The sequence below is a fragment of the Lissotriton vulgaris genome, chromosome 11, assembly GCF_964263255.1.
Source record: "Lissotriton vulgaris chromosome 11, aLisVul1.2, whole genome shotgun sequence".
Taxonomy (NCBI): domain Eukaryota; kingdom Metazoa; phylum Chordata; class Amphibia; order Caudata; family Salamandridae; genus Lissotriton; species Lissotriton vulgaris.
In genome coordinates, this window is record NC_141699.1 from 138,396,707 (window position 1) to 138,415,996 (window position 19,290).

Sequence of the window (19,290 nt, forward strand, 5' to 3'; positions counted from 1 at the left end):
TCTTGGCTTCCATCCAGCAGCACTTTACATTTTGATACTTGTAGTTCCCGTACCGCTCTTTCCACCATGGCCTACGCGGTCCAGCTTGCACGTGCTATAGGGGATTCCATGAAGTCAGTCAGCTTAGCAGCTGTGACGCTGACCCACGCGTCCCCTTGCGCTGCTTTGAAAGCCAAGCTGTTTGAGGTTTAACATTTGTTTGTGGTTTGACGTTTTAAGAAATGTTCCTATGGGTTATGAACAGGGCTTTAAGTGGGATGAAAATACTGGGGGTGTGTCTCAACGGGGCGTGGCCAGTGTAATTAAGGGCTTGGCTTAAAACACATACTTTAAATATCTGTGCTTAGCATGGTGCTGCCCGACATATTTTACTGTGTCTGTCATTGCAACCAGATATATGTCAGGACTATTGGCTTTGTCAATGGTTGTTAGTTGCATAAGATAATTAAGCAGCAACTATGACTTGTATATAATATTGAACAAGCATTTGCAATGCAACAGGTCTCGCATTTTCACGAGTTTGAGCTATTGGCATTGTAAAGGACAATGCCTTTTATTTAAGTTTTGGTTTTTGAAACATAAAACACATTGTTATTTACAATGCCAGTAGCTTAAACTCATGTAAATGTGCGGCCTATTGCATTGCAAATGCTTGTTTAACTTACTATGCTCTAATGGTGTATACATATTGGCCTGGAATTCTTGCGTGATAGCATGGAGAGTCAATTATAAAAACCCACATTTTTTTGTATTTTCTATTTTTAGAAAATAAATAAAGACAGGAAACACATTGTTTTGTCTACATTTACATCTAAAAATCAGTAAAAGCTGAAAACTGGGAGCTTTACTTATTGGGCTGCAGCTGTGGCATGCAGTGATCTCCAGTGCTCATTATGTTCACGGCCAGAGGATAATGGCTCACTTTCAAGAGCTACAGTCTCTAGAAATTTCTGACTTAGACTGTCACTGTGGCACAGAGTTGTAGGTCTAAAAGAGCTCTCTTGTATCGGGCAGTCAGGTCTCTGTAATTCACTGCAGAGGTGTACAGACCTCCTCAAATAAAAAGGTAAAGTATGAATTGACAGAAGCGATCAGCTTATATCTATAAGCAGTAGATGTTAACATTGACCCGTTAACTGTTTAGGTTTAAAGTTGTCCCCATATTTAGAAAGAAGCAGCCACTGAAAAGTACATCTTCTATTAGCATTATACAGCGCCATTATATCATACTTCCCAGGTGACCTATTAATCTTCTTTTGTATATTTGAACAAGACCATCTTTGTTCAGTGAGGAACTGTTCCTGAATACAGGTGTCTTGGGCAAAGACAGCAGGACATGACTTTGGCAGATCATCAGTTTGTGTTGGTGTGCAGCATTGGCCATGCCTTTTAATGTTCAGATATTGATCCTCTCGCATCACAGGCTGACATTCCGGAATTGGCTTTGTCCATGGAGGGTGACATTAAAAGATCATTTCTGCTCCATTAAAGTTTGTGATTTCAAAGCTGACACCTTAGCACTTCCATTTGGAATAGTTTCTGCAAGTGGGCCGCATAGAAAGGAGTGGGGGTGCACATGTGACTGCTACCAAACCCTACAACCTTTGGGAGATTGTCAAATGTGCTCCTCGAATACCAAAGCACTGCTCGTACGTCCATACACTTAGTGGAGCCAGTCATGGAAGACTATACAAATGTACATTGGGAGAACGAAAGGTGGTCTCTCTCGTGGGGTGCAGGTAAAAAGGCTTGTACCCAACTTTTATTTTCTTTACCACTGTTTTTTACTGGATTTTTAAAAACATACAAGGGACATCATGTTAATACAATAGTTTCCAATTTTCTCTTACATCACATTCTGCAGTATACACGGTCTTTTTTTCTCTCCGCTTATTATCAACCGATTTGTCTCTTCCTCTCCCGCAAACTTTTTTTTACCTACTTCTCTGTTGAATGGTCTACATCCAAACTGGACCTCCACCTTCAGTAGCGAGTAAACTAAATCTCTGTTTGCATGTCCTGACCCAGACCTCAAGGAGGTCGTTTATGGTTTGCCTGGGATGTTCTCTGTGACCTCTGGCGTGCTTTTTTCACACCCCTGGCACTGAGTTTGCGACCCCTGCCTCAGAGGTGGGGAAAGCAGTGCCAAGAACCGAATGTGAAAGAGTGTTCTGATGGACATTGTTTAAATTGAGCCGTTAGTAAGTGCATTTTCAGTTAAAAACACATAACTTCAGCAGTGCAATGTGCACTTTTTCAAATATAAAATTGAACCAAAAAATAAAAAATACACCTTTTTAAAATGCGTTGACATGTTTGATTCAAAATTGTTTGAACAGAACTGCCATGTTTGTCTTCCGAAAGTGTAATAGTTCTGTATAAGTAATCATAAATTAAAATGTATCAACAATGACAATGAGTAAATCAAACCAATAACATATATTATTTGCAAGATATGGTCCATACAAATTAGTACCAGTGGGCCTGACCTCTTTTAAAAAATTTAAAAAAAAAATCTTGTTTATCCACATATGATTTAGCGCCACATTTTCTCTTTCTGGTATACAGTAGGCTTCCGTAACTGTTGTCCTCAACATCACAGTCTTATGAAATTACTTCCTGGGGTTCAGGGTCAAAGGTCATTTTATGTTACTCCTTGATCTCAATGACATGGTAGGAAGTATGTGATGTCACTTAGCTACCTCTAGCTATTAGGTGAATTGTCGCCCATGCCAGACCTCCCAAACCATAGTACTCTCTCCATCTACCCCAGGTTCTATCAGACTTCTCAGGGCAACCTCAAACAATGTAAACTGAGACCACCCTCTATGCCTCCGTACACTGGTCCATCATAGCGATCCACTGCTGTTTAGTAGGTGCTTGATGTTCACCCCACATCTTCGCTAAATCTCTTTTGGCTAGCATGAACCCCAGTTCACAGAAGATGGTCCATGGTGAGATCCATGTCGCCTGGGACACCCAGCAAGATGAGTTGTGGTTCTATGGGGACGACCACCTCCGTGATTGCTTCTAGGGGGGCATTCTCATAAAATGTGCATGAATGTGCGCTCGCTCACCCTATATTGTAGGCACTCTGGGCTCTGCCCATCTTGAATAGTCTGCTTCTATTATAATGAATTCTATGAAGAATGTTTAACTTAACTAATCGCAGTTTGGACTTAATGGCCACCTCCCTGTGATGCATCAAGGCCGCTTACCACTCAGTGTCTTCCTTCTTGCCCCATCCTTCTCCTAGGTGTCTCTAACTTTTGTTAACATATCAGGTTTATTGTTCATTATTGTGCAGTGTATTTGTCAGGTTGCCTTTCTAGTCATTCCAACCCGAGTACCCTTCTCTCTAGTGGTCTAGCATCCGGATTCTTCTCTCAGTTTATATTCTCTGCTTGTAATGCGTGTTGTAGTTGGATGTATTTACATCTTTGTGTGGGATACAAGTCCTATTCGAGCTGCAACATTTTGAAGGATTTCAGCCCACTTGCATCCATTACATTTCTCATAATGGATATTCCTATGGTGTCCCATCCTCTGAACCCAGGCAGCTTCCTCACTTCCTTTAGCATAGAAACTTTCCACAGTGGTGTTCTCTGTGTCACATGACTGTGCCACCCTAGGCCCCTGTTAGCCTTGTCCTAGGCTTCCAACGTTGCCTGGGTTGGGCATGGTAGGCAACGTCTACTTTTCTTGCTTTAAAGGTTGTGTATGTATGAGCTGTCTTCCCTCCCCTGCCTCTCCATTCCCTTTGCAGAGACTGTTCTCAAGGCGAAACTCCATTCATTGATCGTCTACATTTGCATGGACCACCAGTAGGCCCTTACGTCCAGCAGTGCAATACCTCCTTTATATACAGATTGTTGCAGAGTCTGTAAGGTTATCCCAGGTGTGCCCCAACCCATAGAAGGCTATGCACAATCCTATCTATTCTATCAAAGTATGCCTCCGGCACAGGTGGGGTGTTTTGTAGGACATATAACAAGTTTGGGAGCGCAACCATTTTAAATATTGCTGTGTTCCCCAACAAAGACAGTAGCAATAGTTTCCACTTCACTGCTCCACCTGGTATTCCCGGATGACTGTCTCAAGATTGCGCTCCAGGAAGAGTGTGTTGTTCTGTGTTATTTCAATCTCTAGGTATCAAAACCCATTGCTTGAGAATACGTTTGGAGTGGCTTAGGTTGCCCTTTCGCTTACAGCGATCAACACTGATTTTCCACAATTGATTCTAAACCCTGAGTAGCGTTGGAAGAGTTGAAATATGGCCATCTCCTGGACTCAGAAATAAAGCGGAATATCCTCTGCATAAAGCAGAATTTCCTTTCCCCTTTGTCGTATGACCTCAAGGAATCCTGTCATGCCCGCCCTCAACCACCTCCACCCAACCATGGGTTCTGTGTAGAGGGCAAAAAGCAGGGGTGACAGTGAGCATCCCAGTTTGGTAAGCAGCGACGCTGTTTTAACACCTTCGATGCTGATGACTGAACCGCTCTCTCTCTCTTTCTTTTCTCCTCTCTCTCTCTTTCTTCTCTCCTCTCTCTCTCTCTCTCTCTCTCTCTCTCTCTCTCTCTCTCTCTCTCTCTCTCTCCCTCTCTCTCCCCTCTCTCTCTCTCTCTCTCTCTCTCTCTCTCTCTTCTCTCTCTCTCTTTTCTCTCTCTCTCTCTCTCTCTCTCTCTTTCTTCTCTCTCTCTCTCTCTCTTTCTTCTCTCTCTCTCTACCCCTCTCTCTACCCCTCTCTCTACCCCTCTCTCTCTCCCCTCTCTCTCCCCCTCTCTCTCCCCCTCTCTCTCTCTCTCTCTCCCCTCTCTCTCTCTCTCTCTCCCCCTCTCTCGCCCTCTCTCTCTCTCCCCCCTCTCTCTCTCTCCCTCCCCTCTCTCCCTCCCCTTTCTCTCGCTCTCTCCCCCTCTTTCTCTCTCTCCCCCCTCTCTCTCTCCCCTCTCTCTCCTCCTCCTCTCTCTCCCCCCCTCTCTCTCTCTCTCCCCCCCTCTCTCTCTCTCTCCCCCCTCTCTCTCTCCCCCCTCCCTCTCTCCCCCCTCTCTCTCTCCCCCCTCTCCCTCCCCCCTCTCTCTCTCTCCCCTCCTCTCTCTCCCCCCCTCTCTCTCCCCCCCTCTCTCTCTCCCCCCTCTCTCTCCTCCCTCTCTCTCCTCTCTCTCTCTCACCCCCCCTCTCTCTCCTCTCTCTCTCTCACCCCCTCTCTCTCTCTCACCCCCTCTCTCTCTCCCCCCCCTCTCTCTCTCCCCCCTCTCCCTCGCTCTCTCCCCCTCCCTCTCCCCTCCTCTCCCTCTCTCTCTCCCCTCCCCCAGGGCATGCATGAATTGTGTCAAGTTAGTAGAAGCCTTTGGGGTTGCTGTGCTGTGTGTGGATTTGTGATGCCCCCCACCACTAATTGTGTCTTGTGGCATCTGACTCATGCAATACAGGACCTATTGCGTTAAAGACGCGCTTTTGAAGCATCAGCGTGTTGGTAGGGGGATGTACACACTGAGGATCAATTACATTTGCCTACCCCACCTACTTTGGATACCTACATAGTATCTGGCTGGATCCTCCCACTTCCTAGTTATTTGAAATGGGGATCTCTTTCGCATCAGTATTGCCACCCATCTTGAGTCTTTAGTGACTCCAGTGTACACCAAAAACATGTAGGGGCCTCGCTGGAGACACCTACAATGTTATTCTTGTAAATGAGTCTAGTGCCTGTTTGCGGAGATAGTGGGCGACGATTTCTCTTATAACTCTATTGGCCAGACCGTTTATGCTCAAGGAGAGAATTTTCAGTGTATTCAACCATCTTACAGTCGCCCTTTGGCCACATGGCATTTCTGCGGCAGGCAGTCTCCCCAAGCAGTGGTCTAGGGCCAGCAATCGCCAATATCACCGGGTGTGGGATAAGGGGAGAGGTTTGGGTCTCCTTGTTCGCCCAGCGACCCCCAGCAAATATGACAACTCCCACCTCCGACTCCCATGAGGCCCTACAGCAAACACTTTCTATTAAGTTGATGTCCTTATCATGATTCGTTGGAGCAGCACAAGTACAGAAAATAGACTCTGGTATGGCTGATTGTTGGCCTTAAGTGCAGCACTGGTATACACCAACAAAAAGAGAGCACGCGTCAAGTGCAAAAAAGACACATATGATTGTGTCATTTTATAGAACTAAAACTATATTTTTTATAATTTGCATAGCTGATGTTTACTTGTTTCTGTATTTTTGTATTGTTTCGTGGATCAGAAGATGCAAATTGCTTTGGTGGTGGTCTTGTCTTCCAGTGGTGATTCCGTTGACATATTCAAAAGACAGAAGGCTAAGAGCCATAGGTCTCCTCTACCATAATATTACATGGTATATTAGATTTTAAGGTCCTCCATTGGACATAGGAACAAATTGTGAAGCACTGTGCCATCATTGATTCTTGCCGGTGGCAAGTAAAGTTCCATATAAATAACGGAAGAGGTTGTTAACCTGGTTAAAACAATATTAATGAACACCATCTTGATGATCTTTTAGTGGAGAAATCCGTTTTATGAAGATCTATTAATGGAAATGATTATTTAAAAGTAAAAAGAATTTGAAAGAGCTAAGAAAAAGTATTTTTCATCTAATCTAAATAATGGATCATAAATGAAAAAACGCTTTAAAACTTCTCAGAGCGCCTAAAATATTTGGAATTGAAAGAACAGGAGTTAATAAAAAAAACCGAATAAGAAGAAAGTTTTAGATTTTAAAAAAGTGAGTACATCGTGCCACCCTCTAAATGTCCAACACGTCCTAGGAACTGGAAGAGCATGGACCCCTTGTCCTTGTGAGGGAGTTATTAATTATTTCCATTAGTGTAAAACCAACGTCTGTGAGTTGTAGAATATATTTTGCACTTGTAAAAAATGTTAAATATACACCCATAGAAATCTTACAGTCAGGCCCCTGCATTTGTTACATTCAACTACTTTTTCTGCGAGCAAAAACGCAAATAGTTGTATCCTTCTGTTCTGTGGGCAAATGTATTTCTTTGTGACCTGATGTTCTGTCTTCAGAGAAACAGAAGTGCCCAACCAACACACACACACACAGGTCTTATAAATTTCAGTACCTTAATGTTGCACTAGATGAAGACCTGAAGAAAAGAAATGTTAACTGGTAAGCAAATAATTTTATCATGTGTTTTGCTATTTTAGCAGATCTGATTTTTGCTTTCCCAACCCCATTGGTTTTGTTTTTGGTGGCAACATGATCCACATGTTTGAAATTGCATTCTAAGGTAAAAATGTAACGTTTAATTTGTTTCCTGCAGGATCAGAGAAAATCTTCGCGAAAAACATGCCAGGCACATATCTGATTTGCGCGATTACTATGAGTCAGAAATTCACAATTTAAAGCAACAGCTGGATACCTGCAGTACATTGACTGCATCTGAAGAGTTACAGCAAAAAAATCAAAATCTTGTTAGCAGGTAAATGAAATTTAACTTATACTAATGGTAATAATTTGTTGTTTATATAGTTCTGTTACCACAATTCTGTTTCTTAATGCAACAGTTTTAACGCTACCCTGTTTGTTTTTGTCAAGCTTTTATTTCGACATATTTGTCATGAAGCCATAAAAACATTTTAAAAATACATTCATTTACAAAAGTATAAGAGCATAATTACCCAAAGTACAATAACTACATCTATGGTGCACCAGAAACAACATCATCAGGGGGTATATACAATTTGTGTAGAAATACATTAGTAATTCATTATGGGTGTTTGTATACGAAATACAATTTGATACAATTTAATAGTCAGTTACAGAACCGAGGATAAAAACCTATCTACATTATATAAATAATTAAAATGCCAGTAAATTAAAAGCATGTTTTTACTTAATTGCAATTTTAAGAAATTCCTTGTAGAAATCAGGGATGCGGGGTGTCTAGCCCTATGTTTTAACCCCAAGTTTCTTCCTAATCAAGCAGACACTGAGGAGATACCAACTGACTCCAAAAGCTACCAGCTGAGAGGTTGTAGATTTAAGTATCCTCTCTGCCTCTTTGTAAGATCTTATACCCAAATTTTTACAAAGTGGTTTGATCCATTTCATACGTGGGTGTTTATACACCGGACAAAATAAGAGGATATGGGCCTCATCTTCTTGATGTTTGAGTTCACACAATTTACAATTATACAACTCATTTCCCGTGCTTTGTCCCCATCTGCAGGTATTTACATTTATTTGTAAGACACCATACCTGTATTGTAGGTATACAGTTTTGGCCAAAGGTGGTTCTATTTCATCCATAAACTGCTCAAACATGGGTATATCCTTAAATTGCAGAAACTTCAGAGTTAATGAGCCGGTACCACATTCATGTAAGTATGCATTATTAACATAGGACCAAAAGGCAGCTTTTGCATGTTCTTTGCAATTAGTTGACCGTACAAGTGGGTTATTCCAAAAGTGTGATAGACCTATTTTTGTAAACCAAGTGGATATATGTCTCAGCCATTTGATTGAATTGAATATGTCCAGTTCCATAATTTCTATTAAACCAAGTCTATAATCAGCGAGTTCCGGGGTAGACCATAATCTTACCCAGTAAAGAAGTGGCCTTAAGCTACATAATAAGTCTGTGCGTTTCACGTTAATGTCCAGGTAAACAGACATTAGGGGCGTTCTTAAGGGTAATCTCAATAAGCGCCTAAAGAATGCGTTCTCATCAGTGTCAAAGGTCTTATTTGAGTATGGCCCCCATATCTCTGCCCCGTATAGGGCTGCCGATTGGGCTTGAGCTTTGAATACTTCCATCGCCGGTGTTATGGCTTTGGAAGCACTCCCTCCATGAATCTTTAGGATAAAAAGGGAACTATGTTTAAATGACAGCCTGCTTTTTTCCAATTGGTTTTTCCAGGACATTTGACTATCTAGCCTAATGCCCAGGTAGTCAAAAGACTCCACGTATTCTAATTTTATGTTTTTTAGGCCTAAATTCTTCTTGAACGTTTTTGGAGGATTAATGGCCATGTACTTAGTTTTTGTTGAGTTAATTTCTAACCCCTTTGCTTCGCAATAGCTATGGAATTGATTTACTAAGTTTTGTAATCCTTTCGGGGTTTGGGATATTAGGATGGTGTCATTGGCAAATAACAATGCTGTAATTGCCTCATTGCCCAATTTCGGGGAATCGTGGTTACATTGTGCCAGGTAAGGAGGGATATCGTTCACAAATAAAGAGAAAAGGGTAGGGGACAGCACACACCCTTGCCTTACCCCCCTTTTTACTGGTATGGCCTTGGTGAGTTCGCCATTTCTTCCCCACCTTACTTTGGCAAAATTGTCTGTATGTAGCTTTATAAGGTTTGTTAGCAATTCACCCGGAACACCCATTTTCCTCAAAGTATCCCAAAGAAGGGAGCGTGGAACAAGATCAAACGCTGCACGTAGATCCATAAATGCTACATAAAGGCTACCCTTCTTTATTTGTACATATTTCCAACAGATGCACATAAACCTGTACACCTGATCTACCGTACTTGTCTTAACTCTAAACCCCGCTTGATATTTGGAGAGGATTTTAGATTCCTCCATCCAGTCTAAAAGTCGATTTAAGATGTGCCTGGCAAAGATTTTCTGTAAAATATCAATTAAACTAATCGGTCTGTAATTGGCTGGGTTATAGCGATCCCCTTTTTTAAAAATGGTAACTATTTTAGCCCCCTTCCATGTCTCAGGGATTGGAGTCCCTGCCAATATCGAATTACACAAAAAATTTATATATGGGCACCATACTTCTGTATTGTGCGTAAATAGGTCCCCAGGCAGTTTATCAGGGCCTGGTGCCTTGCCCGCCTTAATTGCATTTATTGCACGTAGGGTCTCCTCTTCACTGAACTGTGGTAAACTAGTACTCAAGGACAAATCAGTTCCTGATTCATTTGGACCTAGACACACGTCTACCGAGTCATACAATTTAAGGAAATGGTCATACCATATTTTCTCATCGAGGTAAAAGTCCCTGTTGGAGCGACCTGTTATGTTATTTTTTGATATCAGACTCCAAAAAGTACTTTGGTCATGCTTCCTAGCTGCATTTAGGAGATCTTCCCAGACCGAATTGTCCTATAACTTTTTTGCCCAGGCGAGAAGGGTTTTATACTCTTGTCTACACTCTCTTAACATCCTCTGATCCTTGGACTGAACAGCTTTAATTAGGTTGCTTTTCGCTAGACGACACTGTTTGTTATGCCATGGTGTTTCTAGTTCGAGTTGCCTGCTTATATTACTTTTATCGTTATTACATGTTTTGCTCAGAAGGGGAATTAATAATTCTACCAAGTGGTAGTGCATGTTAAGAACTTCCTGGGAACCCAGGCACAAATTGTTATATGAGGAGATCGTGTCTGAAAAGGTGTTATAAATACCAGCAAGTGTGTCTTTTTTTGCTAGGATATATGGCCACTTTATGGCTCTTCTATTATTGGAGACCTCGACCTCTCCCACATTCCTTATAGGCTCTGTTACCTCAGATGATGTCATAAATAATGTAGAAGGTAACCCCAGTTGTAAAGGGAAGTGGTCACTTTCAGGCCTATTCACAACTATAAAATCCAACAATAAGTGCCACAGGTTAGTAGTTACTAGCATGAAATCAATAAGTGATTTGGAAATCCCCTTGCTGTATGTGTGATTAGCAGGTTTATCGGAGTCAAAACGACCATTACAGGCCCTTAGGGCATGAGACACAGTTAGTTCAAAAATCTGTATTGCTGCCACTGAACTTTTGACTGATTTCACACTATCTAGATTGGGGATATCATGGGCCCTATCTTCGTTTTCTAGTAGATTTTCAAGCCCCAATACAGGTTCGAATTGACAGTTGAAATCCCCACCTATAATAACTTGAGGATTTAGTTCTAGTGTGCCCAAATACGAACTTAACTGTGCTACAACCATGGATTCCTTGTTATGAGGATTGGGCCTGTTGTAAATATTTATAATATATACAGTCCCCATTGCCTTCGTAGTCACTTTTACCCCAAGCAGATCATTAGAACAGAGATAAAGGGGAGAGACAACAACATTCAGGGTTATTCTTATCCAAATTATTAAACCCCCTGACGGTCTACCTCTTGTAGACGCGATTGCCCCACAATGGAAAGCTTTGTACCCAAGTCTATGAATCATGTCAATTGCCCAAGTTTCTTGTAAGAGTATGATATCATGCTCTTCCATAAAAGAGCTCCAAACCCTATCACAAAGATTTCTTGTTACCCCTGCAATGTTCCATGATAAAAAATTTTATCTCTCGCATCGTTTTGCATTGAGCTGAGCTACTAGGGGAGTCATTCGTAATCATAGGTACATTAGATAATTCCCCCCACTTTAGACCAAGCTAGAGCCCATTACTAGACACTAGCTCTTGGGCATCCGTGCATGCTGGTAATGACACATTTTTATCCAAGACAGTAAGGACATGTACGGGTGCCCTCTTTGTGTTCTCCAGCAATACTAGCAGGCGATGAACCAACCCGTTGGTTTTTGGCTGTTTCAATTTCAGGAGACATTATACACGATCCTACACATCTGTCCCGTAGAGCTTCACTGGTTAGAGGAAAGGCATTTTCCCCGACTTCAAACTCTCCTTCTTGTCAACAGCCCCACCATGACCAGTTTGTATCTGCACCCATGTTCTGTAATGGCATTCCGCCCCCAGGTGTTGGGGGATCAAAGAACGAGTACCTACAGCTCATCGTGCCCACACGGGGTGGGCCTCTATTACTTGATGTTGTTTGCTTTGGATAAAAATAGCTAAGGTCACAAGTTCCAATTCCTCAATATCCTCTCCTTTGGTTATGTCCATACACAAGGTGGGCTACTGACGGATCTTTAAAGTTCACCAAAATGCAGTCCCCCCTTATGTCCTTTGGTCTGGTGCCCAACCAATTAACTCTTCTAACGTGTATAACCTGGCAGTTAATAGTATGGTGAAGAGGCCTATTTTCTCTTAGCCAGTATAAGGTCTTATTTTTGAGTTCATCATAGGACTCCCTCCTATCTGGTTTCAGAGGAGGGACCCCTGTGAGGACTACCACGTGCGGTTGGCAGCCGGGTGGAAGGTCAGCATTTGGAGCTTGTTTTGGCACTGATTGGCCTAGGTTACAATCAGGTACTGAATCTTTAGCGTTGGTAGCAGAATTTGCAGTGCAAGTAGAAGTACCTCTCCCTTCATCTTTTCTCAGTGGCCCTAACGTTTCAGTGGTACTGGACACTATCTTGGTTGTTAGTGCATCCTGCTTTCCTTTACGTGGCGCTGGTTTTGGAGGGACAGCAGTTTGTATTCCTACGTTATTTGACAGGGCCCCAGAAGGGGCTGATTGCGATCCCCCCCTGTACAACAGTATCCTTTTTGTGGGCCAATGTCTTATCTTTTCTTGGAGGTCGAGTTTGATCGAGTGGTTTGGGAGTTGTCGGGCTTGGTTCTCCCCTTGGTGTATCATTTCCAGTGTAATTTAACTAACGTTTTAATGCAAAAAAGTTGTCAAATGAAGCTTGTTCGAATTTGTCCAATCGATCCGAGAGCCCTTTCAATCTTTCGATCACAGGTAAATTCAAAGTTGACATTAAATGTTGGATCTGGTCCATCAAGGGTTTGTCTACGGATGGGTCCTTTGGACAATTATCCTGGGCAGTATCAGGTTGGGGACTGGTAGGGACATTTACAGGATTCGCCTCTTGTCGGGCACCTACTCCTGCACCTACTTTCTTACTCTCAAACCCTGTAAATATACAAGGGACACCCACATTCATATAGTTTCTTCGTATTCGTTTGAAGGCTTTAAATCTGTAGCCCTTGCGTGGGGTGGCTAATCTTTTCCTTTTTAATGCTGCACAACTTGTTTTTACCGGAGAGGCCAGTAAATCTTGTCGTGTAGGTACTTCATGGATCGTTATCATGGGCAGGGTAGGTGGATCTGCTGCTGATGTAGCTGGGTGAATCGGTGCTACAGCAGCACTACTTGGGCTCCTGTTTACTATATCCGGGTCAGGGAGGATGTCGAGGGTTCCATTACCTTCCCCTGATTTGGCTATACAGAGCTGCGTATTGCCTGGTGATGTGATAAGTAGAGGTTCTGCTGGGTTAGTGTTATTAGGAGATGTTGCCCATACCAATGCTCCCAAGGAAGAGCGCTTCTGTGCGAGGTATTCCCGCGATAGTCTTCGTTCAGCTAAGATAATTTCCTTCTCCACAACAGAAACTGCACGGGTTATAAACTGATCCATAGTGCCTATTGTAGAGTTTCCCCCTCGCCTCGTACATCTTCCGGAGCGGGTAGACATAGGTGTATAGCTAGACATAAATGTATACAAGCAGATTGCCCAGTTACAATATCAAGTAAAGGTCTGTGTTTTACCTGGTGTAGTTCTTAGGGGGGTGGCCCGTCCCGGCCCCTGCTGGCCCCGGACGGCCACAGACGGCCCGCCCTTTGCCCCGGCTTCGCCCGGCGTCCCGCTTGCGTCCCGCAAGACGGTCCCTCGCCGGATTATGTGGGTTAGAGGGCGGTTGTGGGCGTGGCACGCAGGGGGCGCTGACCGGATGTTGCTTGGTCGGGCAGGGACTCCTGGGAGAGTGAGTCCCTGCCACGCTACTCCCCCGCAGCCTCTCAGCACCACAAGTTGGTACAGACACGGGGCAAACAGGCAGCAGACAACGTTGGTGGGCGGTCCTCCCACGAAGCGGCTCCCGCGAAGCGGGAGCGGCGAGAAGTTGACGGTAAGGGGCAAAACAAGCAGGAATCCCCACGGCGTTCAGCAGTTACACAGAGGGTCACGTAGGTCTGGTGCTCCGAGGTCCTTTTCACCCGTTTCCTGGTTGTGGGCAGGGCACGCAGGGGGCGCTGACCGGATGTTGCTTGGTCGCGCAGGGACTCCTGGGAGAGTGAGTCCCTGCCGCGCTACTCCCCCGCAGCCTCTCAGCACCATAAGTTGGTACAGACACGGGGCAAACAGGCAGCAGACTACGTTGGTGGGCGGTCTTCCCGCGAAGCGGCTCCCGCGAAGCGGGAGCGGCGAGAAGTTGAGGGTAAGGGGCAAAACAAGCAGGAATCCCAACGGCGTTCAGCAGTTACACAGAGTGTTTCTTAATGCAACAGTTTTAACGCTACCCTGTTTAATTTCACTCCGTTACTAACCTTAGAAGGATGATAGGCTGGTACTCTCCCTTATTATCCTTAATTGTGACCTACTGGTCGTGATAACCTAGTTTTTCAGAGTGTCACTGATGCCCACAGGCTTTCGGGGGCTAATCGAAACAACCTAGAAATTAGGAGATTAATGCTACTGTATTAACTTTATTTTGTAAATTTTTTGGTTGCGAAAAAGGCCGAGAGTGAGGGAGCTGCTAATATGAACATGGAGAGAGGTCTCTTATTTTTTAGTGAATAAGAAAAGGAGTGCCGACTTTACCTGCAGCAACTTGATCCATGAGGCAGTTAGTTTGTTTTTGGAGGCTGAGCGAGTTAGGTAGGGTGCGAGGTGTGGTCCATCACCTGAATTTCTTTCTTGGGTGTAAAAGGTTTGCATTTGTGACTACTTGATTGGTAAAGCAGAGAACCTTGTAGAAAACCTATTGATGAATGGGCAGCCAGTGTAGGGTTGCAAGATGTTATGAAGTAGACGTGTGGGGGAAGATTGTGAAGCAAGTGAGCAGTTGACTTCTGCTCGGTTTGAAGACATTGTAGTAAGTACTAAACTACTAACTGGAGTTCCTATAATCCAGCGGGGGAAGAGAAAGAGGGCATAAATTACTTTTTTTGCGAGACATGGTAGAAAACAAAGGGAACACTTTTCGCAGTATTCTTAGAAACTGAAAGCAAATAGGGGCTACATGACTAATTTGGATGGGGAAAGATAGCTTTTTGTAAAAAAAACTGGAAGTTTTGTTCAGAATATACTGTCCTGGGTCCAAGTGCAGGCAGTCATGATGACAGTGACTAGATGAAGGTATCCTTTCCAAATTTAAGGACTTCGGCCGTCCGTCTGCCTTTTAAGTTTAAGGAAGTTTACTTGATTCCTCTTGGCTACAGCTTCCATACAGTTATTGATATATTTTTGAGTTTGCAGGATATTTTTTATAAATTAGCACAATAATTCGCATGTCAATGAAATGGCAAACAATGTTGCAGCCATAAAGAACGGACAATTGGAAAGAATTGTTTGTTGTCAGTTCGAAGTGATTATGTGGCTTATACACCCTGCTGGTATAAGTAATATTCAAAATTGGTGCTGCAGAGGGACCTTTGACAGGTTTTCAAAATCGAACTGAATTATTGAAGCTATTTTGCATAAAACTTTAATGGCGAAAAATATTCCAAAGAAATCTCTGTTGTCTTGTGAAATCTGCTAAAAAGTAAATTTGTAGTTTTAGCTTTTCATTGCTTATGATCCTTGTAGAATGAGAATAACTTCGAAGAGTTAAACCACCGACATATTCAAACTCAGTAGATTAGTGTAAAATCACACAATTGTGAAAGTATACTAGCAGAACCAATGTCAAAAAATTTTGATAAGGCAAAATACTGCTATATTATCCACCGAAACATGCCCAACTGTGGGTGTCCGTGATAGTTAAAGGTCTGTCAAAATATCCTGTGAACAGGAGGTGGGAACGGGAGTCCGAGTCAGAGCATGTGTTTGATAAGAAGAATGATTTCAGAGGCACAGAAAAACGTTAAAAATCATACATTTTTACATCTGGCAGTTCATTATATCAGTGCCATAGTTTCTGCATCTGACCTATAGGTCCAGTCTCATCCATCTCTATCTGTGTTCCTACTCGATAGAAAATGATAGCTTTGGTCACTTACAGTATTCCCATCAACTTCACGGTACCTTGCTAGCGCCTTGGAACGCGTTATGTTATGTTAAGTTAATATAGACTTATAGAGCGCATTATCACCCAGGGGTATCGAAGCGCTATCAACGGACGTATAACACCAGCGAGGGACGCAGAGACCCTACTCAGAGGGGTCCCCAGGCCTCCAAGAAAAGCACAGTCTTCAAATTCTTCCTAAAGGGGAGGAGATTAGTTTCTTCCCGAAGTTTAACTGGAAGGCGGTTCCACGCCTGAGGGATAGTGCTAGAGAAAGCTCTATCGCCCATAGACGCAAGGTTAAACCGGGGGCAGACCAAGTTACAAGCATCAGCTGACCGAAGAGTCCTACTCTGCATATAGTTGATCAGTCGGTCCTTGATATAGCTGGGGGCTGAGCCGTGAATGGCCTTGTGTGCAATACAGATGCTTTTGAATTTGGTACTCTTGAGTAATCGGAAGCCAATGTAGGTCCTGTAATAAGGGCGTGACACAGGTTCGCCTAGGTTTTTTGAAAATTAATCTGGCAGCGTCATTCATTACAACCTGGAGCCTAGCCAGGAGGTTTTTAGGTAAGCCATAATATAAAGAGTTGCCGTAATCGAGACGTGCCAGAATCAAAGCTGAGACCGCCAGTCTAAGAGTGGAGAAGGACAGCAGTGATGACAGTTTCCGAAGCTGGCGCAGCAGACTGACACATGTTTCCACCACAGCCGACACCTGCTGTGTCATGGATAACAAGGCATCAACCTTGATACCAAGATTTTTTGCCGCCACCGCGGGTTCCGGGAAAGGCCCCAATTCTGCCGGCCAAAACAGATCACTCCAGGGATTTGAAGCTGTGGTGACCGCTAAGACTTCAGTTTTGTCAGGGTTTATTTTTAATGAATTAGCCGACATCCAGTTGATGGTAACCTTGAGAATGTCTTGCATTCTCAGGTGAGCCGTAGGTGAGTGATCAATCTGGATCAGAATTTGAGTATCGTCGGCGTAATTATAAACCCTGCAGTCCATCTGGTTCAGTGCTGCTATCAGGGGCTGCAAATAGATATTAAAAAGCAGAGGTGATAAGGGTGAACCCTGGGGCACTCTACATGTCAGCATGGCTGGGTTGGACACTAGATCCGCTAGTTGGACTCGTTGGGAGCGTTCCCGAAGAAAGGAAGTCAGCCAGGCCAAAGCCGTGCCGTAGATCCCTAGATCCTTGATCCGCGATAATAGTTGGCCATGATCAACGGTAACAAACGCCGGGGATAAGTCCAATAAGACCAGAGCACACAGAATTTTCTTATGAGCCCTGAGTCTCAGGTCATCCAGCACGGAAAGCATGACCAATTCCGTGCTGTGATGGGCTCTGAAACCAGCCTGATTGGGCTCAAGGAGATGATTAGACTCTAGGAAGCAAGTAAGAAAATATAGAACATGCTGTTCTAGAATTTTTGCCAGAAAAGGCAGCTGAAAGATTGGCCTGAAGTTCTTTAAATTTTTAGGATCTGCGCCTGGTTTCTTTAGAAGCGGAACCACCCGGGCTTCCTTAAAATTAGAAGGGACAAATCCAGTTTCCAAAGAACGGTTTAAAAGGGCAAGCACTTTATCCTCCATACCCGGCCATGCGAACTTAAAAATTTTAGGAGGGCAGGGATCAGCTGGAGAGCCTGATTTCACCCGTCCTACCAGGGTGGATAGAAGCTCCTTGGTGAGGGAGGGCAGACTAGTCAAAAAGTTCGTTGTCAGCCTAGGGGGAGGGGAAGGAGGCTCGATTGAACAGAGAAGGTTTGGGGTATGACTGATTTCTGTCATCAGATCCTTCATCTTGCCCAAGAAAAAAGTTTGAAAATCATGGCAATCCTTTTGACTAAAGGTCGGTTTTTGCACCCTAGCCGTCCTCAAATCGTTTAGGACTATGAACAGTTCTTTCTGCGGGTTGGCAGCCTCCGTAATTGTCGCCTCATAAAATTCGGCCTTCCTCCCAATTTGACTTACTCAGTCAATACTCTGGTTCATTCTATTGCTCTTTATAGTAAAACTGTTATGGCAGATAAGGTTTTGTGGGAAATTATTCATTTGAGGTCAAGTTTGGCAGGGATGACTATTTGCTGCCTTCAGGACTCTTTTAAAAAAAAGTTCTTGGAATAGTTTGTACTTTCAATTGGGTTGTGCTCTATACTGTTGCAAGACTGTTTCTTCCTGTATGTTCGCCTGGTTTTAATTTAGCAGATGGTATTTTAAATATACGTAAACATTGTTTCAGAAGTTTAGCTGTTCTGAATTGTAATGTGATGGTTAATGAGGGAACTTGTCCGTAGTGGCTGCTGGTGACATTTGAAAATGGTGGAGCTTAAAAGTTTGGTTTGACTTTTATGTAGTGATAGACACAGGCAAGCTTTAATGGACAAACATGGGGTCCAGGCTGGATTCTCCTCCAGAGAAAAAAAATGAAAAAATGATTGACAAATGGTGCATTTTAAAGCAAATAAATTTAGTGATTAATGCAAGGCTTATAAGCCAGTGGGAACGTATAGTTTTGAAATATTAAGCACATAAAAAACTGCCCTATATCTTACTGCATTAATAAGTTCAATAGTTACTGTGATGTGAAAATTGTACAATGCGACAACGTCCACCTTTTAAAGTGTGTGCATGCCCAGTGTCTGGCTCTGCATGCGGCATCAACATTGGAAGAAAATGCACTAACCAGGTTTTGGGAAGGACCCACTGCTGCTGATTGAAATCAGTCATATAGAAGTATGTGAAGACAGGTCTTTGAGTGAGATGAAAAATGTGTTGACTCTATAAGGGAACACGTAAAATAAATGTCTGTAATTCCATAGTGTGTTACCCGTCCAGTATTTTGGCTTATTTTCGAGATGTAATTGCATCCAGATATATAACACAACAACTGACCTACACCTAAAACTTGTCGGTACTATTGGCTTTGTCAATGGTTGTTAGCTGTTTAACAGAACTGAGTAACAACAAGGATTTGTTACAAATAATTAACTTCATAATGTTACAATTGTGAAATTTCAATAGTATTGTGACCGGTGGAAGGAGTTTTGGCTTTCAGTCATGTGTGCTTTGTTAGATATATATATCCTTTATTCTCAGCTCATTTTGTCCATCTTCAACCACTTCTCTTTCCTCTTCAGCACACTTTTCACTCTTCCCCGAATGCACTTCCTTGCATTTCCCTCACTTCACCACTTCCAAACATACACTGCACTTACTCACATTTAGGCAATTGATTTACTTTTGCTTTTGCCCTGTAAATATTTTGCCATCTGTGCACCCCCTTCATACACATTTTCACACAATTGCAATTACGACTGGAATACATGACCCTTGTATTGTTTGCTCTTCAGAGAGGCCAATCCACAGACAGGCGCTTTGTTTTGGCTTCAGCTTCAGCGCTCTGAGTCAAAACACTTCATAA

General features: G+C 43.2%; 1 protein-coding gene across 3 annotated transcripts in view; it reads left to right on the plus strand.

Moving 5' to 3' along the window:
• The window catches only part of MPHOSPH9 (M-phase phosphoprotein 9), a 692,762-nt gene that overhangs the window by 347,129 nt on the left and 326,343 nt on the right, over positions 1 to 19,290 (plus strand). For all 3 annotated transcript variants that reach the window (XM_086942918.1, XM_086942920.1, XM_086942919.1), the window contains exon 11: positions 7,302 to 7,460. In XM_086942918.1, the coding sequence (XP_086799044.1) occupies positions 7,302 to 7,460 (159 nt within the window). The remainder of the gene's footprint in view (positions 1 to 7,301; positions 7,461 to 19,290) is intronic.